This window comes from Cinclus cinclus, chromosome 3 (assembly GCF_963662255.1).
Source record: "Cinclus cinclus chromosome 3, bCinCin1.1, whole genome shotgun sequence".
Taxonomy (NCBI): Eukaryota; Metazoa; Chordata; class Aves; order Passeriformes; family Cinclidae; genus Cinclus; species Cinclus cinclus.
Window position 1 is genome coordinate 105,389,608 of NC_085048.1, and position 25,267 is coordinate 105,414,874.

Here is a 25,267-nt window from a genome sequence, read left to right on the forward strand (position 1 = left end):
TGCAATCTCCTTTTCCAGGGAATGTTCCTGGTCCATCCTGGGAGGTGGTTAGGGAACCCCATTCAGTTACCGATCATTCACCAGCCTCCAAAACCTGTTGGGATTTTTTTTTCAGTAGCCAGCACACCAGCTGAGTGCTGTCTTTCCAGGTACAGAAATATCACTCACTGTTCTCCCCTATTTAGTTTTTTTCCATGTAAACATTTTTACTTTGTATTTGTGACTTAATATGGAGCCAAAGTAAAGCCAGAAAATAATTTGTCTATTAAACTCATCATGTTTGCTATTTGACATTTGGATAGGCAGTTACACTAAAGCATCCTAAATGATAAATACTTTTGCTCCCCTCCACTTCTGTGCCTTCATCTAAGGACTATGACTAATTGTTCCTAAAAGTTTGTTGGGTTCACTTGCTACTTAAGACAAATTATTTTATACCTATTTCACATATTTCACAAAGACTTCATTATTTTTTAAACATTACTTATGTTCTCCTCAGAAACTCTCTCACAAACCATAGAAAGATCTACTATCACCTGTGTGCACTGCTTTTTTCTCAGCTTCTCCAGATGAAGATGTGGAGATAGTTGTTTTTTTTCTTAGCCTGGACATTGTTCCACTTTTAAAATGGTTGAGGGCACTCAGTCTTTCTGCTTTTTAACCCAGCTCAAACAGAATGCCTACCTTTTTTTTTATTTAATAATCATAAAAAGTAGTTGTGTTTGGCTGTCTCAAGATGAAAATAAATTCTATTCACCATGGAATATTTTTAAAAAGAGAATTCTACCTGGCTAATGAATTTACTTTCTCATAACAGTCTCACAGAATTTAAGTATTTGGCTCTAATTGTGGTTTTTAATACTTGTCTAGTCTTACTAGAGTTGAACTGGAAGGCAGTCAGACTATTCTCAGATAACAGGCAGGAAAAAACAGTGTAAACCCCTTATCCCAGAGGAACTAGAAACAGTGAATTACACACAAGTAACGAAACCAGTTCCCTCACCATCAGAACTTCTACTGAACCACGGAGTTTCAGAACTTTCCTCAAATCTGGCTGGGGCAAAGACAGGAAACTGCATCTTCTGAGCTTTAGAAATAGATCTTAAACATGTAAACATAAGATATTATGCCCCTGTCTTTTAAGTAACATTTATATTATCTCAAATAAACAGTCTTGCTGAAGTTAATCTGTAATTGACATCTGACACAGTCCACATTGCAACAGATATGATAAGTGCAGTAAACAGCAGAAATTATGCTTCTCTGTACTCCAAGGAACATTCATATTTCCTTGCACAGATAAACTTTATTTTGTTGCTACGCAACTCTCACACAACAGACCACATTCTGCAGTAAATAAGAGTACAAATTTTACAACTGGAGGGGAAGCATGTGGCCTTTTGGGTTTTCTCCCCATTTCAAGTTCCAGCCCCAGCTTTAGTTCACATTCTAATATTCCATCATTTCATTACAAAGCTGCTTCTAAAGCTCAATAAGGGATATTTCAAAGTGAGCAAAGTGGGAGAGCCAGAATGCACGAAGCTGATGGGAAACAAATGGTGAAGCTGGTGATGTCAGTCAAACCATGAAATTAAGGGATTTTTCTCTTTTTTAGTCTTCTTTAAAAATGAACATTAAATTTTCACAGCAAGATATTCAAAACCTGTGTGTCCTCTCCCTGCTCCCTGTAAAATTGCCACACCTGCAAGGTAGGTGAGACAAGTGAAGAGCTACCCTTGGTTTTAACCAAGACGAGAACAGTGTAGTCTTACCTCCTTTGTTCTTTACAGTTGCAAAATTTCTCCTGAATTCAGTGGATATTTGGATTGTTTAGCGAACAGAGGCACAGATCTTGCGTGTCTCTGCATCCTCATCATAAGCACAGTGAAGAACACTAAAAGTTATCTGACTTAGGAGTGTACATGGAAACTCAATAGAGCCACTAGGCCCTTCCCAAGTCATGGGTTAATGCCTCAATTACTCAAGTTTCCCTTTTGCACATGGCTGCAAATTTTACAAACTCTCCCAGGTAGCATCAGCCTTCCCTTGCCACTGTTAGCAAATCCATCCAGGTGACAAATGTATCTTGGAGCTCCAGGTGGATGCAGCTGGCACAGTTTGGGCTACAGGGATGTGCATTAGCCAAGGATTTGGCGTACATCCACTGCACATACATAACAGCTGTCTGACTGCAAGGGAGCTTGTGCCACTTAAACAGCTGAATTTCCCCAGTTTTGCTTTGCTCTTTGGCTCCTTGCAACAAAGAGTCCTCTGGGCTCCTAGAGCCTACGTGCCACAAGCCCCAGATGCTTATAAAGTCACTAGGGAAAGGACACTCTGTTCATAAGAAAGCAAGATTTAATCTCTACAATCCACAGTCTAGTTTCTCTAAACAGTGAGCAAGAAGCATCTTTTGCATTTTAAATTTCAGCATTTCTGTTTGCTATCAAAACATTTCTGTTTATAGTTTCACTTTAACAGCTAAATTACTCCCAGGCATAGAAATTAATTATCAGCATTTGCAAATACACATTGAAGTTTCTATGCTGGTCTTGGATAAAGGCCCATCTCTAATCACACCTCCCAGTGTACCAGCTCTCCTTAAGAGCCCAAGAGATTTGGGAACACCTGTAAAATTTGCTTTGAGTTCTTTCTTCAACAAGTGATCTCCTACGAAGCAGAGCGTTCCCTCAGTCGGGATTGCAGGAGGAGGCCCACAGAGGGAATGCAGTTGGATTTTGTCTGGAAGCACAACAGGCAACACACAAAGCAAGAGTCTTCAGACCTAAATCTTGGAAAACAATACTTGATGTCTTCGGATCAGTGTCCTGCCAATTTCTTCTACTTTCCGGCATCCTGGAGGAGAAGTTGCAGATCAGTTCAAGCCCCTGATTTTCCAATCCACTCTAAGCCTTTTCTTTCTCTGTCTCATAAAAATCTACATTCTGTCAGATGAAATCCACCCCTTAGCAACCGAAGATTCGCCACTAGTTTTCTATGGATTTATTGCTCTCCTTGCGAAAAAAAAAAAAAAATCCCAAAGTAATGTTTTCACCTAATCTACTCAGTTCCCCATTTATAAGGCAGGGATAACAAGTCTTATTCCAATTTCTCCACAGACTAACCTGTTTGGATTGCAAACATTCCTCTTGTGCAAGTTGCTATAGCATCTTGCCTGGGGCAAATGAAAGCTCTGAGAAAATGTGATTACAGAGAGGAAATGTTGCTGTCCCACCTGTCAATGCCATTGCCAGGCGAAACTCTTCCTTCAGCATCTGGAGAACTTCTTTTGCTCCTTCTTCACCCTGAGAGATTAGGAGACAATGTGAACTATTACGTATATGTGTGTAGGTATAGACATGTGTACCTGTGCCAAGAAAAGTTTTATTCACAGAAATAAATCCTGAGAGCTGGTCATAGCAAATTTTAGCAAATAGCAAATCAGATGATCTGGATGCACACAGACAGATCACATACATGCTCCTCTGTACACACAGACACATATATGTGCATGTAATAAGGCTGAATGGTGAGTGAATGGATCTAAAGTAATGCATTTCAGCTTCTCCTCACTTACTTGATAAGCCAATCCCCAGAGGACAGGTCTCCCAATGAAAACAGCTTTGGCACCGAGAGCCAATGCCTTGAGAACGTCTGTGCCTTTTCTTACACCACCGTCCAGGAACACCTCCACCTTCCCCTCCACAGCCTCCACGATTTCAGGCAAGACATCAATCTAAAAGAGAGAAACCAGGAACACAGCTTGGCTGCTCCTGAAACCCTATTTATTTTTGGAGCCAACTCTTACACATAGGATACAAACTTTACAGCAGCTTAATGAACAGTTGCATGCCTAAATCTATACCCAAATAACTCAGCTTTGTCTTGAGAACCAGCAGTCACTTTGTAGGGTAGAAGGTACATGCAAAGGTCAAATTTATTTGGAAAGTCACATAAACAAAATGAGAATCAGCAGGGTCTCACAAAATGGCCATCTGACCCCATGACACGTATCTGACACAAGCCAGTATCTGATTCTTATGCAGAATATACCAAAGCAGCACTAAGGAAGCCTTTTGGTGGTGTTACCTCCTGAACTTCCAGTCTTCACTAGTTTGGGGATGAAATTGAATCAGCTCACTTTTCAAATAATCATCTTTGCTTCCCTGTTTAAATTTTCCATTAATTTATCCTGAGGGCCAGCTTGGGAGCCCAGAGGCAGGCACTGGACCTGTAGACAAGGAGTGAGAGAAACACGTGCCTGTAGGAACTCAAGAGATGGCTGGAAAATTTTAATTAATGTATTTTCCCTTTTGAAAATACATCTTATAACAGGAATGACTATAGAGAAAAACTTCTTAATATAAGAAAAAATTAACTTCCTTTGAGTTTTGAGCAAGAATTATTTGGGAAATAATTTCTTTTAATGTACATGTGTATTGCTTTTACTGATCTCCCCTTTCTCAACTTAACCCCTCCACCAGTGATACAAGCAAGGGGGGAAAGTATTTTTACTGTTCTCAAGTTATAAGTAAGTAACCAGGGAACTAATTCTTCTTGCCATGCAAGAGGTCCCAACGAAAGGATGAGCCTCCTGAATTCAAGCCTGGAGCATTAATTATAGGGCAACTTTTCCTATAAGGCCACCTAAATAGTTCCTATTCATGAAAATCAGGAAAGGAACACCACCAGAAGCCAAGTATTAAGGAGACTGGAAACAGTGTGTGGAAGTAAGACAAAAGACACACAAATTCATATATTTCGAATACGGATGTAATTAATTTCCTTTTTAATGGATAAAAATTACTAGAAGGTAGGGGGGAAACTTGAAAGTGCAGTTTGTTTTTAGATTTGGATTAAAAATTTTCTTGAAGTTTGGCACTTGCTGTGATTTTCCCCCTCCCTTTGGTTTTGCTCTCTTGCCAGACATATTTTGGATCTATTTCCATATCCAGAGACCACTTTCTACATCCTGACAAACTGTACCAACATTAAAGTGCTCTAATAACTAAAGCATGATGCAAACCATAATTAAAACATAGATTTCCTCAATGTGTAACTAGACACTAGAAATATTGACCAGCTTGGGCTCAACTCATGATCTGAAACTCCACAAAACTGATGCAAATTATTATGTTTCCAAATCAGAACCATTTAACATGATCTGATACAGATACATTATGAAACCAGCATTGTGAAGTGTTGTTCTTTGTACCATAAATCCAGGGAATACATCAGCTTCAGCAGTTCTCTGCCCTGTGGTGTGGCAAAGAAGTAAACCCTAACAAGGAGTTTGCAGATTTTCTTCTGCTGCAGCTGTCAAAAATTAATTTGTATTTCTTGAGCTCTCCCACGTTCCTCCAAATGATGCTTTTAACAACTTTATACATTGTTGCTGTTGGATTACCTCACACACAGGCTTGCCCAAGAGTTTAAAATACTGTCAGTGAAATTGGGGAATACATTCCCAGGAAGTGACAAGAGGACCTGTTTCCCTCTTCCTTCAGGAAACTATCATGGAAAACAGGAGGTTTTTCATTGGGAACATGTTGGAAGTACTCAGAGAGGCACAAATGGGCTTTGATTCTCCTCCCTTTCATTCTCTTTTTATTTGTGTAGCTTTCCCACACGAAATGAAGCAAGATGAGTGATGACTGGAATTTTGGGTTTTTTCCTTCATCCTGAGCACATACTTTTTCATTTTCCTTTACTTCTTTATCTATTGCCGACTGAGAAATTCTCAAATCCCTTTCACCTTTGGAAAAGTCATGGGGTAGCACAACAAGGAAAAGGAAAAAGGAAAAACTGTAATTTAACCACTCTCTCCGTTTTCCAAAGGTGAAAATACTTGAAAGCAGAAAAATTGAGAGTTTCATTCTGCCTTTAGCTGTTCCTTAACAGTAATTTTTTAGAAACCTCCAAAGAATATTAAAAGAGGAAAAACAACCCTAATACAACCTTCAGTGTGCTGCAAATGGCAACAAGGGTTTTTCAAAAAAAGAATGCGAAAGAAGAAATGAAAGAAGAGAGTGGGAAAAAAGAATCTGAAAGATTTTTCAATTTGATATACCAAGGAAAGGCTGTGTCTAACTCAGAGTATGATGTGACATACATAGAGAAGTAGAGAGTGGTTATTACTCATGGCTTAAGGCACAGAACACTTACTGCAGGCTTTTCCTCCAGCTTCCACATGTTCAGAGAAAGCAAACAAAAAGCCAAAAGGCAGAGAAAATTAGAGATTACTGGAGTATATTGGCATCAGTACTTACAGTAGCTGGGACCCCATCAAGCTGTCGTGCTCCGTGATTTGACACCAGGATCCCATTTACCCCGATCTTTACAGCTTCCTTGGCATCATCAGCTAAGAAAAAAGCGCCAAAAAATAGGATGTGTTCCTCCATAACTGGGAGCTTGTAGACACCACAATGAGGGAATCACTAAGAAAACCATTGCCAGCTCATGCAAAGCCACCTTAGAACTTCAGACTTCCTAAGCCTTGCCTGAATACAGAAAAAAAGTTTTATCTTTAAATAATAAGACCAGAAGAATAGTTGGAAATGTTGGAGCAAAGCATTTTATCCCTTTGGATCAGCAGCCACTTTCATTGCTAGGCTTTATTTTCTCTATTATCTTCCAGAACTCATCAGTAACAAATTCTTTTGCCAAATGATTTTTTGTCCACTGCAAAATTACTGGCAAGATCACATTAATGGTGGTGTTGGTGACAACACCAGGCACTTATTTAAGCAGCTGCTCCCACAAGCACCTTCACTGGTGGGTTTCTAATGGTGCAGGAGGAAGTGACAGCTCTTCCTTTGCCTTCCCCTGGGAAGCAGTACAGATACACACCCCTGAGGATCCCTTTCAGCACGATGGGCAGCGAGGTCAGCCCCCGCAGCCACTTGATGTCCTCCCAGTTGATGGTGGCATCAATGGCCTCGGCAACGTACACAGCCAGCCCACTGTTTTCTCCAATGTCTTTCCCCGAGGAAAATGACAGGTCCCTGCTCGAGAAGTTTTTTAATCTAAAGTAACAAAAGACAAAAAAATAGCCTGAGGAAGATTTTCTGTGGCCACAATTGGTCCGAAATGCCAACATTCAATATACCTGAGCTAAAGCTTTGCTGCACTACAGGGCAGGAGGAAAACCAGACAATCCCAGCATGTCAGATCCCATTCCTCAGTGAGCCAAAGCCTTTGGCTGACAAAGCATTTGGTAATCAACATAAGCACTGGATTGTTAATGTCCCTTCCAACCTAGGCCATTCTATCTTTCTGCGATGGTTTTGTGATGATTTTGGGTCAAGTTTCTCTGGCCCAAGGTAAGAGTCTGACTTCCATAGAAAAAGAAATAAGGCTGGGCTTTGTTTGTCAGGTACAGGGAATTCAGTTATGAGAGGAATAGGGGATCAGGGAGGTAGAGGGGATGAGGAAATGAAGATTTCTTAAGCTCCATGAAATAGATGGATGTGCATGAAGCCCTGCAGAAAATTCAGAGTTTTCATCTGTTCAACAAAGCCAGCAGCCAGCCTGTTTACCTTGTGTCCCTTCTGTACATTTCCTTGTAAAAGAAGTTCATGTGAAAACATTACTGTTATTTGAGTTTTTCAGCAACAAAATCTCACAGGTTCTAGCACATCCACGTCCCAATTGCCTTGCTCTTCTGAAACTCTGTCCTGTTCCACATGGGGCTATTTAATACTCACATTTCATATTTTGGGAAGTGCATGAGTGTTTTTGCATGGAACCTGGCTGGTTTCACTGCTGATTTCATGCCTGCAACAAGCAGCATTTCACATGACTTTTCTGTTCAGCTCCAGGCCAGAAGCAAATGAGAAAGGAGCGGGCTCTCAGCAAGATCCAGCTTTTCAGCTGTTGGTTTGTGGAGGGTGGGGTGCCCAGAGAAAAACAGAACCATGGATAAGATTATATAAATAACTGTTGTTTTTCTTGGCCTGGAAAATGCAGATCAACACTTGGATGAATGTTGCCTTACATACATTTCAGAGCACAATGGCACCTTGTTGTTGCTTTGAAACTTTGTTGAAAACCCTAAGCCAAGAAAAAGTTATCACATAAATGAGCAGAGCCCCGCTCTAGGAGAGTTTCACCGCGGCCTCTGTAACAAAGCGCTGCCCAAGAATCTGCAGTGATTAATTGGAACCTTTAAGGATTACTCCAGTTTCATGTGATTGCATATGGTTCACTCTAAACCTTGTTATATTTGGGCAGGTGGGGTCAAAGTGCTTCAGAAACGCTTTCTCGCTTTCCTCAAATGCCTTTGGGTCATTGGACTCACATTTAAGAACTCCTCAACCCCAGGCCTTAAAATTCTATTGTCCTTAAAAAATCCGCTATTTAAATTGTTTAATTTTATCTTTTAGAGTAAAAGGTCAGTGTATATTGATAATGTGCCAAACACACTTCTCTAGCACAATTACAACATGGGGCATACCAGTGTGGTACATTTTCATGTTTTATGTGTTAGGGCTTTTTTTGCTTTCCGGTCCTTTCCTCCTAAAACTGTACTTTAACACAGAAATCAGCTCAGGTCATCTTGTTAACTTCCATCTCTGAGCTGCAAGTACAAGTGCATAGGAGAGAGCCAGCACCTCAAGCTCTGGAGGAGTTTTTGCTGGTGAGGTAAAAAATCAGATGCACTGCAGAGCCCCATGGCTTATCTTCCTTTTGAATAGTATGGAAATGAAGAAAAAGCTCTAGGTATCATTCTTGCTAAGTACACGTTACATACAATGTGTGCATAGTATAACACAACAATCACTGGAGACATAGGAAGAACAATTCAATTTCATTGATAATATTCAAAACTATTTCACCCAGAACTCACCTTAAAGTTTATCTGCTTCAAAATACATCAAGCTGTCTTTTTTTCTCTGTCTCTCCATTTTTGTGTTCATTTTCATGCTCTAAATAATCCTAACATGTGCAATGGTAGACGGTGGTTGTTACTAAGACCTAAATGCAAGAACCTCACAAGGTTTTTAGCTTCAAGTCCTGGACATCCCATCAAGTAAATATTCTTTGAACCAATCCTTGGCTGCTAGAACTGTGCCAGCACTTCAGCATATGTTTATCAGGCGAGTTTCTACAGGCAATCAATTCATATTTACAAAAGGCCAGGTAAATCAGCACCCTTACAACACCATCGTAAGAGTAAAGATTCTGGCTTAACCCTGTTAAAATTTAATTACTCATTGGCCCTGCAGTGGGGAGGAACTAGAGCTAGTGCTGAAGTCAGTCATGGTGCCGCAAATTCTGAAACACAGAAAATGTCCCAAAACACACTTTGGGTTAAAAATTGTCCTTATGGGGAATTTAGAAAGACTGATACCCACGTGATTCTGTGTTTGAGTGAAAGAATTGAAGTTGCTCAAAAAGGGGCTCTGCAGTCGGTAGCAACATGGCCCTGGACCCAGAGCAGTGTCATGATGACACAGAAAGGACCACAAGATCTTTTGGAAGGCAGTTTTGGCCCACTAAGTCCAGTCCCCTTTCAGAGCCCAGCCAGTTCTGCTGCTGGATCCCAGTTCAACATCAGAGCAGGTCGCTGCAGGCTCTACCCAGCTGAGATTTGAAGATAGCCAAGAAAACATTGATACATGCATGAAGAAATGTTGGATCCCAGAAACCTGGGGTTTTTAAGCTCTCTGTGCTTTCTGGCACTGACGCCCTGAAGAACACTGTTTTTGACCTTGGAGGCCTTGGAGAAAGCTTCCAAATTTGAGCGATGGAGTTAAAGTCATGGGTGTGCAGTTAAATAGAAGTGTGTAATTTCACATGGTAAAGGGTTTTGATTTTGAAGTTTTCATAATATAGAAATAGGTATGGGACAAAATGACAAATTTTGGGTATTGTCTCTTTTCAGTGTTCATCTTCCTTCTTCTTCATGTAGTAGTTTCTGGCTGGACTGTTAATGCTGCACTGAAGGTCGTGGGAGCTTGGTTATTAGGTTAAAAGTATAAAAAATATAAGTGTTAATTCTCTATTGGACTGTTTAGCTTTAAGAAACCTTGTAGCTAGCTAAGTTCATCTCCATTTTGCTTGCTTCTAGTTGATGGCTAGAAGTGTTGCTGAACTTTCTGTACTTTAGATAAGATTTAATAAACAACCAAGTCCAAACACAAGGAAATTCGTCTCTGTGTTTTTTTAATCTTGGCTCTGAATAAAAAAAAGAAAAAAACAAAACTCCAGACAAATCACTAATTGAGTAGTGCTAAACACCACCCCGTTACACCGTATCTCTTACTTCAGCAGCCTGCATCCTCACATTGCCTAGCACAACGCCTTTTACAGTGTGCAAACAGCCAGGAGAGCTTGATCCAAAGCAGATCCCAAGCACAACTCCACTGAGCTGCTGCCCAGGACAACCCCCCCCCAGCAGCAGAAGTACCTGAGGTGTGGGGGCAGCTGGAATTTGTTGCGGACGTCGGCGAGGCGCCGGCCTAGGTACGGGGTGTCCACGGTGACGAAGATCCCTCCGTATCCGGCTCTCTCCGCACGCCTCACCAGCGACTCCGTCACCTCCCGGTCCTTGTACACGTACAGCTGCAGCCAGCGAAGGCCACCCGGAGCTGCCTCAGCCACCTCCTCGATGGAGGAGGTGGCCCAGGAGCTCAGCATCATCCCTGTCCCCACGGCCTGGCAGGCTGGAGGAACGCAAAGTGAGATTCTCTAAACAGGAGCGTTAAAGTAATGCATTTAGGACTTCCAGCTCTTCGTATGTTGCCACATTGCCTCCCAAAAATCAACCTTTGCACAAGCTCCAACCCAGGCTGCACCAGCTAACCTCATACAGATATGTTTTTATGAATCTATCACTTCTTTTTAGAGTAATCTGTCACTTATTGTAAAATAAAGGAAAACATGCTGTAGAACTCATAAATATTATAGAAAGCCTTGTTTTCCTTGGTCTACCACAGTATGCATATTTTTAATATAAATGGACCTCTGTTTCAAGACGTCATCCCCAGCCCATGGAGGAATTAAAAAGTGGTCTTTATGACAACATTTTATTAAATAAGGATTACAAGCCTCTTGGAGTGGAAACTTATGAACGGCTTATTCAAACAAATTGGTTACACCCTCCCAGGGCCACCAGCCAAATTTCCCTCACTGGAAATACAGCAGCAATCACCCAAACCTCTCTAGTTTGTAACCATTCTGTTCCTCTCCTTTAAAATTACTGGACATAGTTCCCTCTATATTGGGAATGCACGGGAGGGTTGTGAACCCAGGAATTGCAAAACCCTCACATCAGATAAGGGAGAAATGTAAATGTTATGGTTCAATCTGCCTTTAGGTATCCATTTATTTCCATTTTTCCCTTTTTATGCCCAAGTCTACCTCTACAGCCCTATGGTTGCAAAAGCAAAAATTTTGTCAGAAACTGCACAATAAAACATTTTGGGTAAAGAGAAGATGCAAATCACCAGATATATATCACCATATACTTTCAACTTAGCTGCATATAGCAGCAACAGAGTAAATAACTTAGTAGCAACAGAGAAAATAGTGATTTTCTCTTATTTAAGACTAGGTTTAAGCAGTGTGGTTCAATGAGAGTTCAGTCATGCCAAACAGGGTTATGGCATTTTCATGCAAGCATGCTCATAAAATTCCCCTCATCTCTCCTGTAAAGTTCACAGCTCTCTGTTGAAGAACCAGCTCAACACGCGTAGTTCAGATTTCTCAGGCCAATCCAAAATTCACAGACAAGATTTTTCAAAATTTTAGAAATTCCCAGTTCCAGTGCTTGATCTTAATAATTTTAAAGCTTATCTTGAAAATTTTGTAGACTTCTAAAACCATGAGATACAGAGGCCTGAAGTGCTGCCAGGTTTGGTTAGGATTTTTTTTTTTCTACCTCAAATTAGGTTTCTCTAAAAATACATTCCCACTTCTCACACATTTAGCTGCAGTTGAAGAAAACAGAAGCAATTCATTTCCTCTAACAATCGTATTTTGCACTTCACTTTTAGGGTGCTACAAATTATTTATTATTTCAAATCAGTCCAACTACAACCATATTCCCACAGGATGCTCTTGCTGCAATATGTGACATTTGCCAGAGTTAAAGCATAAGATGTTTTTGTAAACCAGCCTTTCCTCATGTCATTTCATGATTGCTTTTAGTTGTTTGTTTTTTATGTTTTTGGGTTTTTTTTCCCCAGGTCTTCTTTTAATCCTGAGCATTGCCAAGAGGACACATTCACCCTTGTACACGCTGCAGGCTCCTCTTGGGCTCCATGCCAGTGCAGAGAGCACAGCAGTAGCCACACACAGGGAGCTGGGGAAGTCCATGGAATTGCAGAATGTTAAAGAATCTCTTCCTCATCTCTAATCCAAACCTGCCCCCTGGCAGTTTGAAGCTATTCACTCTTGGGCAACTCAACTGAAGTACTTTATATAACAACAAATGGGACAGGGCACCCTTGGGAGCTGCAGTGGGGAACAGAGCAGAGGCCTTCTTTAGCCCTTTTTACATCCTGAAGCCTCAGAGCATCCTCCCCCCATTTGATGGGGCATTACTGCCTTCCGTGGTTTGGGGAAGGGTATGGAATTTGTCCCTGTGGGCAGCTCAGAGGAAAAATACTTCAGGGAGGGCACTGGAGAGGAGCCCAGTTCAAGCTTGCAGATTTTGTTGGGGTAACCTTGTATGGGAATAAGAACTTGCTTTTTTCCTCTAGCTGGGCACATTCCCATCATTTCCCTTCTAGGGACATCTCCAAAGCCCAGCAGTCAAACTGCCCCACTGCAGGCATTTTTCCCTGAATCCACCAGTGAATCCACTGTCCCCAAGCCAAGGGCCAGAGGACACTCCTTGGGATACACACTATATTTTTCTGTCAAAGTGGTATTTCTCAGGAGCAGCAGCCATGTTCCTGGAGCTGTATCTCCTGAGAAACAGAGTTGTTTAAAAAACTTCACATTACTCTCTTGACAAACCATGCTTGGATGAGGACCCCGTCAGCCTCTCCTCCCTCAGCCCTTACAAAACCCTGCGTGCGAGCAGTGCCTGCCATGCTCTTGCTGACAGAACGTGTTTTGTCAGCTGTGCTGGAGGGCTGGAGGGAAAGGGACACGTGGCCAGAACGGATCTGGGATCTGCCTGGCATGCCAGGCTGCCTGGGCACACTTGCAGCACAAAGTCCCCCCAGCCACATCGCATGCTGGGTTGAATCCAGGCCAGGTCAGTCCAGGCCACATTGTCCCATGTAGATATTGTCCTCTACATGACTCTAGATTGACATAAATTTTCCTATCTCAAAATTAACCTCATCTTTTGATCACCACATAGGTAACAGGTAAGTACAAAGTCCTGCTGTTTTCACTGTGGCTGAGCACAAAATGTAATAAATGGCCAAATCCCTCCTTCCTAGTCATGACCATGTCTGATGGGCACAAGAAACCCAAATTTCAGTGCTCAGCATCACAGAGAGAAAAAGCACAGTAGCAGCCTGTTAAGAACCAAAGGAATAAAGGTGTTGCTCCTGCTCTAGTGGGAATGACAGAGCTGCCAGAAACTCAGCTAAAACATGGGGGAAAAACAGCTTTCCAGTCAATATTCCTGTTCTCCATTTGGCAAAGCAAACAGTGCAGTCACATCGCAGGTGATGGTGAAACCCTGCCTGCGTCAGCAGCAGCCTGCAGAGTGGTTTGAGTGCAGCTGCAGAGGGCAAACACGAAAACTTCAGCCCTGAGCAACTGTTCTCAGTTGAACTGTGACTGCTCTCAAAAGACCTGCCCAAGAAAACAGTTAGGTTCTCAGCCTGGTTTTCAGCCATTCATGGAGAAGCCAGGCACTGCAATGCTGCTGTGGGATGAAAATACAGGAATTTACACTACCCAGTAAGTGCAGTATGGAATAAGCAGGACTATAAACACAAATCTCAAAATAATGCTACAAATCTGTTTATAATCAATTAAGGTTGCAAAAAAAACTATTTCTTGTTGAGCAGCTGGATGATGCACAAGATTTTGAGTCGGTATGCTCGAGGTGGGTCCTGTTGACACGGGGATCACCTTGGTTTGCAAGCACAGCATGAAGTCAGGGTGGCAAATGAATGCCTTGGCATGGAGAAACAGTGAATCTGCTGATGGACAGGCAAGAAGAAAAGAACCCATAGAATCAGAAGGGTTCTATTGAAAAGTGTTTAGAGAACAACCTTTTGCTCTTTAGTGGCTAAGATTATTCATCGAATTTGGCAAATATTTTTAGTCAAGAGGTTGAAATTGGAGTGGGAAGGATGAGAAAAAAACACCTAAGTCAAAATGTCATGTGTTGATCTTTTCAAAATGGAAATGTTTTATCCTGAGTTGACACTTTTGTTTCAAAACAGAACTATAGCTAAAAGCATTAGCCAGTAGGAAAATGAAATAAAACATTATGTTTTGGATCAAATGAAACATTTCAGTTAATCCAAAACAATTTTCCTCCCAATTTTTCAGTTTCTACTGAACAGAAAATCCATTCTTTGGAAAATTGCCACATACACTGATGAGCTACAACTAAAATGCCAAGGAGTATACTTGAAGGAAGACCTAGAAAAACTGGGACAGCTGCCAGGGTGCATGAAATTGTTTCAAGGACAAGAAAGCTTTCTCTGTAAGGAAGAGAAAGCTGAGGAACAACCTTATTACAGCCTGCATAGACTTTTTGAAAAATTCATTTATTATTTTAAAGTCTAGCTAACAGAAGTACAAGCAAACCCAACACCTGGATTTGAGGCTGTGCAAGGTTTGACCATGACTGCAGTTTATTCTGCTCTGAGTGGGGTCACCTAACCTTTGGAATAACTTACATTATGTTGGCTGGTCTGTCACCAGCAACTCTTAAAATGACAATTGGATGTTTTTCCTAGAAAAGATTCTTTACTCCTGCAAAAGAACTGCCCATGAAGAAGAAATTCATGTGAGCTGACAGATCCTGCCCTCCTCTGGGAAGGTGCACTCTCCTCTCCACCAGCTTGGCTGCTGCAGGAGAGCATCCCTCAGGAAGCAGCAGCCCCCAAAACCCTGACAAGCCTCAGAGCAAGAAATTGTGAAGGCAGGGAGTTCTAGGGGATGCCGTGACATGTTCTTGTCCCTAGAGGAACATTTACCCTGCAACATGTGGGCAAACCTGCCAAGAGAGCAGAGCAGCTCCAAGCAAGAGGCTGTCACTCCAGGAAACTCTTCAAGCATTGTTCTCAAAACACCAGGAGTTCAGGGAGGGAGCTGTCATTGCTCTCTTCACCACCCTGCTCTGTAGGGCAGCGTGGTGTGAACCAGGATTATCTCTTGGGGTTCAAGGCCAGCCAGGCACAGCACACAGGGAGGCTCCTTTGGGAGCTGCTCTGCTCCCAGCATGAGCCAGGGCATTGGCTGGGAAGGGGCAAGACTCAGGCCAGGCTATGCTTCTCAAGGATCATGACTACAGCAGAGGCACCCCCTCAAACAGCACTTCCTGCACACCAGAGCCAAAAAAAAGCCAGGCTTATGGAGCATGCCAGGCTTTGCAGAAGCAACAAGACTATGGATCAGACTTCTCTGGCTTATGCAAACAGCTGGAGAAGCTGAATTAAAGCAACCAGCAGTTTGTCCACTTAAACTCAGTGCTAGCTCTGGAACAGAAGAGAAGTTGGATGTGGCAAACCCCCTGATCCCGAGTATCCCAAGTTTAAGAGAACCTTTAAGCCAAATGTGTATTTTACAGCTAATTCTTGTCATCTTATAAGGTCAAACCAAAAGCCTGGCACTGAGTGCACCGCTCCACCTCTAACAGCACAAAGCCAAAGCCATTTTCTTCTCCCCCAAATGCCAATGCAATACTGAGGGTGTGATTTGAATACTGCCCTCCTTTGAAAGCAATGAAAAATTCCCCAGCTCCAATGGTTAAGTTTACTGGACCACACATTCCAACTGGTGCCAATACACAGAGCTGTCCAGCTTGAAAACCTGGGAATATTAAATTCAATAATCATGTGTTAAAATTTGAAAATGTGCTACTCAGCTGTATTGTGCCACTCAGCTTTGCATGCCATTGTGGATTTTATACCTTAAAATGTGGCCGGGCTGCAGCATCAGTGGGAATTTTTGCTAGGAAATGTCCTGGACTTTGTGTTTCAAATCTCGCTCTCACCATTGCATTTAGTATGTTTGCGTTAAATGTTTCAGTTTCCTCCCTGCACAACCTGGCCCAGAGCTAATCCGCAGGAGCTGCCAAAGGATGGGACAGCACCGAGCAGCCCTTCCCAAACCGATCAGAGGTGCTGGAGCGCCATCGCGTGGAGTGCGCCGGCACTTACAACCAGGAACAACAGCGTCGGCTTCCTGATAAAAAAGTTCTTGGGAAGGGGAAAAAAGAGGCTCCAAACATGCTGTAAAATTGGAGAGGTGTGTTTTTTAAAGATAGCCGTAACCCACCCCCGTGCACATCACAGCTATGAGAACTGAGACCAGCTCCCACTGCAGGGCTGAGAATTCGACTCTTCACACCAGTATCTGCTGCACTGGAAATGGAAACTGTTAGATGAATAACCCAACCATGAACAGGATTTTTTTTTTTTAATATCACCTATTTAGGTTTTGTACCCTTTTCCTTTTAGCACTGGAGCACTGAAATGCACAGCCCACACCTCTTGCTCAGATTTAGTGCCATTCTGCAGCTGGAGTTAAAGGAGTAGGCGACAATTCCCCATCTCAGTTCTGGTTAATATCCTTTTAAGCCGCAGCCTCTGTGCTGGCAACATCTTTGTGCAGTTTCTAGCCCAGAGGAGCCCTTGTCTCACTGCCTCCCTGGGGTGCTCCCAAAAAGCTCTCTTCAAAGCAAGGATTTTTCCCAGGCAAATTAAGACCTTGGAATTTCTAGATCAACTCTCTAATAGAAATGTGTTGCTCTGACAGTGTTTACAGTGACATAGAATGTATGGGTAAGTAGATAGATGCTTTCAATTTCATATGCGACAAATCATTCCCCTCTGGCATCCCTCATTTCACAGAGAGAGAAACCACACTCAGACAAGTGAAATGGTAAAAAAACAAATGTGAGAATCAACCTGGTCACCCTGAGCAGCAGCTCAAGCCCAGGTAGGAGCAAGGAGCCCAGCTGGGCTGCCCGGCAGCAGGCACAGCAGTGCCCTGTCCTTCTCCACCCCGTGGCAGGGCTCACCTCTGGCAGTCGCCGTCTCTCCGTGGGGGTGAGCCATGCACTGCATCGCGGTGGCAGCCACACACACGGGCATGGTGACCCTCTGTCCCAGGACTGAGGTGGACAGGTCCATCACAGACACGTCCCTGAGCACCCGGGGGTACAGCTTCCACCTGGCACATACATGAATAAATTGGATTTCAAACGGCTGCAGCATGAGGGGAATTTACAGTTCCCAATGGGCAAGAGCAGGCTTTCCTGCTGACACACGGTGGAAGCTGTGTTGGGACTGGAACAGAATCCCAGAGCTGCAGCAAAACCCCTGCAGGGCACAAAACCTGGAGGCAGCAGGAAGGAGAGACCAAAGAGCATCGAGGGTGAAAGAGACAAAGATCCCTTGAGCATTATTGGCTGGTATTGTTTGAAAGGAAAAACAGGAGCAATGTAAAACAATGAGGTTCATGGTGGGTGTCAGTCCCCTGAAAGCCTTGAGGCAGAATTGGATGCCAGACACTTGGGATTATTGGATAACACAAGCCTGGCCTGCATGTTTGGAATTCCTTTTTCCAAACCAGAGTGAACTAAACCATGCTTAACCCGAAATTACCGTTTACTGCAGCTAGGCTGGACACCCCATGTCTGCACACACAGAAATTTACCTTTTTCCTCCCCCCACACAAAACAGCATCCCTATTACAGACTCCATAACATGCAGAGTTTTAAGAGGAGGGTTGCATTCCTGGGGATACCTGTGCCATGGGACTTTGCTCCATCATCCAGGTGTCGTCACAGCACTGCCACCATTAGAAGCCACAAGAATGGGGTGCAACACCTGGGGGTGCCTCTCAAGAGCTCAGCCAGGGCAAAGCCTCCCTTGTAAGCAGCCACCTCTCACTGAGGCCTCCCTCACTCCAAAAGGGCTCCCATGGCTCCTGAACTGTAATTACAGAGAACTAAAAATGTGTGGTCTAATACTGCTGAACTTGAGCAACTGCTCAGCACCAGAATGCTTGAGACTGATAATATTATACTCACAAGCATGGAGAGAGAACCAGAGCCACTGCTACCCTCTGACAGGGACTAGGGGTGAGCTTGAGCATTAAAATGACATTTCAGGGGGTAAAAGACAAAAATCTCTGTTTTATAGAAAGATCAAGAGACATTTCCTCAAAAAGCCTGGGGCAGAGCCAGGACGAGACCCACCTTTCTGAAGGCCTGGAGCTTGGGGCCATGCAGTTCTCCAGGCAGTGCTCCTCAGGGAGGAGGACAGTTATAATGCTTGGAAGGAGATGTGTGGCTGTGGAATTCAGCTGTGCTGTTCAGTGCCAAGACACACACGGCAGGAACATCTCACACTTGTTTTCATGCAATTGTAACAGTTTGTTATTTTTTCAGGGGAGGATGGGCTGCGGGTGGGACAAAGCAAACACGATTTCTTTTCTCCCCCTTTTTTCCTAATCCTGATTCCAAAGGCTTCCACTCTGCTCTGAGGTATCTTTTCCCAGCAAAGAAAGAAAACAAAAATCCCTTTGTAACCTTGCTCATTTATACAATCAAACTCAAAAACAAAGGATGAGAAGCATCTCCCTGGTTTCTCTGACCTGTCAGATTGGTACCTGCCACTGCCATCTCACAGCCTGTGAGGGTCAGTCCTGAGGTACAACATCCCTGCGGTGCTTTTATCTGGGAAGAGAAACAGGAGGAGCCAAAATCCTCCCAGCAGCGCAAGCAAGAACAATGATGCAGTCCCAAGCAGAGATCCCTTATCAGGTCACATCCTCTCAATCATCATCCAGTCAGTGCTCCTGACCCAGAACTCACTGGTCCCACAAAGACACCAAACAGGTTCACTCCCTGAGCATCATCATCCTTTAAACAAAACATGATCTTGCTTTGGAAACTTGGGTGTTTCCAGCTCCAAGTTTCTCAGATACTTGAAACCAGGCATTGTCTGGACAGGGAAATGCATTTAACAGCAGCAAGGAAACCTTACAGGCAGAATTTCCCAGTCACCAGGGCACACATTCATTCAGCTGCCACACAGCACCTGCTTCCTCCAAGTCTTTCGGTGAAATATTTCCTGCATATTTTGGAAAAAAAAAAAACTTGGATTTTTTTTTTTCTTTTTAATTCATCATCTTGTCATCACCCACATCTTTTTCTAGCCAAGTCCACACTCGTGTGCTACAATCAGCAACTGAGAGTGAATGCATCCTTCTTCCCAACTGGAAGTGGGAGATGCTGCAGTGGGGAAGACAGTGAGGATTCCCAGTTTAGGCAACTTCAGCTAAAAGCTGTTTTGGAGGAAGGAGTAAAAGGAAGGAAGGGGGATTAAACTTTTGGGTTTTTTCCTTTTTTTCTCCATGCTAAAAAAAAAAAAAAAAAATCTGATTGTAAGTTACCTTGCAGTGGGATAAGAGGGAAGCACTGCATGTTTCCAGCTGGGAAAAACATTGACATTTTCAAACTGCACCATATTTTCAAGCAGGTCCTCCTGTTCCTCTCCTGAGTTGTCCCAAATCCCCTCATGCTGCAGGGCAAGAAGCACATTTGGGAAAAGATACACTGCTCAGGCCAAGTCTCCATCCTAAACACAACCCAGTTTTCTGCCCTTCTCTCTCGGGCAGTTCAACTTCCCTTCAGAAGGAGCAGGGGCTGGTGTTGTCCAAGGCTAAGCAACAGCTGCTTTTCCTTGAGGAAAATTATCTTCCCTCCCAGCATGTCTTGCCATCCACACTCTTTTCACAGTGCACTGGAAATGCGAGGTGAAAGACATCACAACAACATAATTACATTATTATTCCAAGCATTCCTTTCCTTTTCTCCCCCTAAACTTCCCAGACTTGTCTGACCCATTCCCACTCTAAGCCCTGCCTTTTAAACCAGTGTTCAAATTACCTCTGTGGCCATTTTAATGTCTTTAATTGCTATAAGGTAACACCGCATTTGCAGCAAGCCTGCATTGATGCTGGCACTTCTGAAGCAGCAGCTGCTGTTTCTTGCACACGACAGAACAAGGCAGCTTCTCCCAAAGCCTCTGGAAATTCCGTGGCAGAGCAGATTAGCAGGAGTCTGCCCCTACACACGCCGACGTCCCTCCTTTCCTTGGCATGGCCATACTAAGAGGGGAGACTTCAGACTGATTTCCTGAATGCCATCGAGCTAAAAGCTTCCCGAGCTTGTCAGAAAAATCTCTTCTCCATTCAGGCCCCTCGCTCCTGTGACAACTCGAGAGGGGATTTCAGCTGCAGACAGGACTGGGAGGACACTCGGCATTCCAGGATGCAGAGCAAACCCAAGGTGAAGGCAGGCACAGGGGAAGGCAAGGTGAAGGCAGGCACCACAGGGAATGACATAAGCTCTGCCATCCATAATCATCCCTTCTGGCCTTAATGCCTCACTTCTGCCAGGGCCATTTGACAACTATGAATAAGAAATACTTATCTGGCCTGAGAAGAACACACTGATGTCAATATCCAAGTGCTGGTTCTTCCCTCAGTCCCAGAAGAACTGGGAACTGGGGGAGAGCTGCTGTACCTGGTGTTAAGCTCTTCTTAAACACTGTACTTATGGAGGCAGTTTGTACTCTGGTGTCTGATTACACAAAGTGCCTCAAGGTCAAAAGGCCAAGACATTAATTTTATAATCCAATGAGTATGAATTGTACTGCTCCAAAAACTGCATGGAATGATCCAAAGATACTGCAGGATCCAGCAACACAACCATCCATTAGGGTTAGTTCTTAGTAACAACATTAATATTAGTCATTAATAAGATATTTATTTCTCCAGAAATGAAACCATTTGTTTGCCAAAAACATAATAAAGAATTCACAGATGAACCCAGCTCTGGTTTTCCATCCTCACACCTCACCTGAATCATCCCACACCATAAAGGTAGAGACTAACAATTCCTGCTTCTGGTTCAGTTTTGTGCTCTCTCTTCCATTTAAACTTATAAACGTTTATATTTAATAAACTGCAAATTTTTTTAAAATCAGACTGAACCCTGCAAATAAGCTTCTGACAGAGGAAATCAGTGGGAAACAAAGCTGAACATACTACCTTCCAAAGAATTATCTGACTTGGTGATCTTTGTGCCTCAGGGGTGTAAAGTCCATCTGACTTTCTATTTACCCACAAGCTGCAGTCCGAACAGGCAGAAACACCAGGACTGTGTGAGGGTCAGAGTGTGCAGCACTTCCCCATCTGTAACAGCTGGGCCACGCTTCTCCCAACAGCATCCAAGGAGAAAAGAAAGGTTTTTCAAAGTCCCCTGTGTCAAATAGGTCTTATAAACCAAAACATTATTAAGTCTTTGTAGCAGCCTCCACCTTTTAGAGATGTATTCTCAGGTAGCCATTACAAACATGGTCTAAGGACTGTTAATGGCAGCATCCCATGTGCTGAGAAAATAGGATCTTCTTTTACTTCAGATAAAGGGAGGGAGAGCAAAGACAAACACCTCCCAGCCCCTTCATCCATCCCCACACTGCTGAGGGGCAGGGACCCAGCACTGAGCAACTTTCAGCCACACCAAATGTCACTGATTTCTTTTAACATCTCAGGCCATTCGAGGCACGGCTACTGAGCATCTCCTTCAGTCCCAGGCTGCCTGCAAATGCCCCAGTTTTGAACTCCTAAAACTAGAGGGTTTTACTGAAAATCTGATAGAAGATTCAGCAAAGATGAGGTAAGCCAGAACTCCATAGGCAACCAGCCCAAAATAAGGAGGACCCTTATCAGAGGAATCCAACCCCGTGGAGGGAAACAGCTTCAGGGCAGAGCTGCTCTTATCTCTCTGCAAACACCCATCTCTGCTGATGCCAGCACAGCAAGGAACAGGCCCAGCTCTTTGTTACACTGCCTCTAGCACCTTTAGATCCCACCTCATCATGATTTGCTTTAGCAGTTACAAGTAAAAACTTCACGGCTCCTGCAGTTTATTGCCTGCAAGTACTTCCTTGGAGTGTCCTTTCCTTGATGTCTCATAATGGTTTTATGAGGGCAAGTAGCATCAGAGCATCTGGAAGCATTAAGAAAAGTACAATAAAAAAAATCAGGTGAGCACTACTCCATCCTCTCCTGCTCCTATTCAGTTCTCAGGGCAATCTTTCCTCGTGTTTGAGCAGGGAAATTTCTGTGATGGCAGCTTCTGCATGGAGCTAAGAGGTCTGGAATAATCAGTGGAAGTGAGTTGTCTTCCCTTGACATTATAAAGCTTTTCTATGTGGTCCTTAAAATTAAGGTTCTGGGCCCATTTCTGACCTTTGAGATCCTGCTAAATGAATGATCACAGTTTTCTACAACCTTCAGCTTGCATCAGTTTTGAAGCTGAATGGCCCACAGCCTATGGAAAAGCAACTGGAGCAGTGAGAAAGATTGCAGAAAAGCAAAGTGGGGAGGGAGAAAGACTAAGAATAAAACATGGTTTGGTTTGTTAGAGGAACTAAAAAAAAAAAAAGCCTTTGCAAAGACAAGTGCAGGGGGTTAAACGTCTGCACTAACAGCCCCTGAAGGAAGGAGGTGTCAGCAGCTGTTTGAGAAGCTTGGCTGGGCTCAGCTGGGCTGAGGGGAGCAGCCTCCAGCTGCCTCCTTCCCTCTGCCCTGCTCAGGGACATTTGGGAGTGGGGAACCAACTGATGACAGCTGTGACACTTCCACTGAATCCCACAGCATGTGCTCACTGACTTCGTGCTGACCTTGTCCTTCTGAGGCTAAGGGTGACCTGAGCCCAGGTTTTGACAACAGTTCAGGGGGTCAAAGTCAAAACTGGTTTAGAACAGTTCCCAGCATTTACAGTATCTCCTGATGAAGGGCTGACCTCCTGATGGAAACCCCTGAGCACAGGGGACTCACCCAGGACTGAGCCCTGCCTTTCCCAGCTCACCCCAGGGCTGGGAAATGCAACTCCTTCCTGCAGGGCCCTGCAGCTATCCTCTGGGAAAGCCACAGAACCAATTCAGTTTAGGAGAACTACGGAAAAGGCAAAATTGACTAAGAACCTAAAAAGTACAACCCCACCCCAAGAATCAGCAAGAAACCCTTGCTGGCACTATAATCTGAAATGTAGAAATTTCAGTTTCACCGGCTGATGAAATATTGTAGCTGAAGGACTCTGGAGAGAATTTCTGTTAACAAAAGAACCCAAATGCAGGCAAAGCTAAAAAGGTGCTAATGGATTTTAGTGACTGCTTTTTGACAGAAAATGTTACTGGAGGAGTGAAAGGGGAGAGAGAGTTGTACTGAAAATCAGTTCTTTGCGAATCTTTTTGCTAAATAACAGACAGAAGTTGCAGAAAAACTGAGTTTTGTTCACAGAGAAAAATCTAAAATTGCACCATATCTACCAATAAAGCAGAACTTACACCCCCTGCCTCCCACCCCAGCTTTCAATCATCCTCCTACCTGGAAAATGCCGCGACATTATCTGCCAGTGTTTCCTGGTCATCGGCCCCAGACCAGTAATAATCGTACACGGATTTGGGCAGAAAGGTTTTAGCATACTCCTCAAAATCTGCAATGCACGCCGGCTTGCCAGACATGTTTGCAGTTCTCACTGGGTTAGCTTATTCCCATTTCCCACTCTTTTAAACTCCAGAGTTTTGCCTGTAAATCATTAATATGGGACCTCATCAGGATTCAATTTATCTACATTCCCTCCCCCCCCCAAAAAAAAATAAATACACCAACTTCTTGTGTCATATTGGACTTCAGCACTGTCTTTTAGTTCATATGGAAAGGCCAACCTAGAACATAACAGAATAAAAATATGGTTAAGAGAAAAAAATGAGTAAGCAAGAAAAGAAATAAGTAGGTAAACCTCCAGTAAGAGGAATATACGTACATTCCCCTCTGTCATCCAAAATATCCAGGAGACTGAAAGCATGAAGAGTTTGCTCACACCCAAAAAAGAAAAATCATGATTTAGATTATTTCTAAAAGCAGGTGCCAGCCTGCACATTTAGGGTAACACCTAACACAGGTGAGACTGCAGTTATTTCCATTAGAATCCTGGATACCAAGGCCAGTTTCAGAGACCCAGCTGCCAGACATCCTTGGGCATACAGCTCCTGATTTTCAGGTAATTCCATCTCCACAACCCAGAGGGCTCTTGTTATTCTTAAAATGTTAAGGAGTCAGATACACTCAATCAGCTGGAAATATCATCTTATCAAAGAAGACAACCCTCACCCAAAATGTAAAATCTTGGTTAACATTTCTAGGTTTCTCCTTGGTTTAAATTTTTAAAAATATGCAGAGTTTGCAACAGGTTTACACTAATTGCTTAAGAGGGGAATTAAGAGTATATCACATGCATATAATCCATTTTTTCAGCTGCAGACTGCACATTAATATCACTTTACACAGAATTACACCACAGGGTATTTGTCACACATCAGTGTCAGAAATAACTCAAATGCAAACTACTTTAACCTTGGCATTTCACTGTGCTTTTAGCAAAAATGTGGGGACATGTCTGCTTGCATTTATTTGAAGTATGCATCATCTGTTCTAAAAACAGATATTTATCCTCAAGCATGAGACAGGAAGTGCTGCATGACAGCTGAACATTTTAATATGTGCATCTGAACTCAACCTTAATGAGCTCAAAAGGTTTTTATGTTGGGAAGTTGCAAAAATTTCTGGAGGCAGCAATAGTGCTGCACCACTCTTCCCTCTCCCCGTTCTGTAACGTCTGTATTCTTCAGAACTCTTCCCACCTTGATATTTCTTTTTCCACTTAGATGCTTCTCTGCCATATTCACAGGATATTGGTGATTTTTTTAATTGCCATTATTTGCCACTCAGGCTAAAAGTTCCTCTTCCCTCTTCTGTTGTGAAGTTTCTCAGGTGCCACCCTCTACAGAGCCTCCCACATGTGCCAATCACACCCCATAGCCCCTCTGGGACCACTGAATTCCTGCTGCAATCCAGCCAACACACCTTGAGAAGCTCCACAGTGCTCAGGGGTCCAACTGGAACTGAAGCCTCCAGCAGGATTCACTACTTCTCATGCTGGCTTGTTGCTGGTGGAAGGTGCCAGTATCAGCACAAGGGAATCAAAACTAAGGAAAACGTGAAATTTAATGCCAGGTCTCCCCAGCACATCTGACTC

General features: G+C 43.3%; 1 protein-coding gene across 3 annotated transcripts; it reads right to left on the reverse strand.

The window, feature by feature from the left end:
- Positions 1–1,319: 1,319 nt before the first annotated feature.
- On the reverse strand, positions 1,320–23,744 carry HAO1 (hydroxyacid oxidase 1). Of its 3 annotated transcripts, none has more exons than XM_062490614.1 (8): positions 23,557–23,744; positions 17,171–17,322; positions 10,412–10,667; positions 6,850–7,025; positions 6,270–6,361; positions 3,578–3,736; positions 3,236–3,305; positions 1,320–2,856 (listed from the first exon to the last, which is right to left on the reverse strand). In XM_062490614.1, the coding sequence occupies exons 1-8, from the start codon at positions 23,691–23,693 to the stop codon at positions 2,786–2,788; spliced, it is 1,113 nt and encodes a 370-aa protein (XP_062346598.1). In that variant the 5' UTR covers positions 23,694–23,744; the 3' UTR covers positions 1,320–2,785. The 3 variants fall into 3 exon arrangements, with proteins under 3 accessions (XP_062346598.1, XP_062346599.1, XP_062346600.1); XM_062490615.1 differs by lacking the exon at positions 23,557–23,744 and adding an exon at positions 19,552–20,559; XM_062490616.1 differs by lacking the exon at positions 23,557–23,744 and adding an exon at positions 17,899–18,963.
- Positions 23,745–25,267: the final 1,523 nt, after the last annotated feature.

Coding starts and splice junctions, on each gene's coding strand:
- HAO1 (XM_062490614.1), bottom strand. CDS start 23,693: ATGTCTGGCAAGCCGGCGTGCATTGCAGATTTTGAGGAGTATGCTAAA. Junction 17,323..23,556: donor AATGTCGCGGCATTTTCCAG/GTAGGAGGATGA, acceptor TGTATGTGCCAG/GTGGAAGCTGTACCCCCGGG. Junction 2,857..3,235: donor CCTGGCAATGGCATTGACAG/GTGGGACAGCAA, acceptor CTTCTCCTCCAG/GATGCCGGAAAGTAGAAGAA.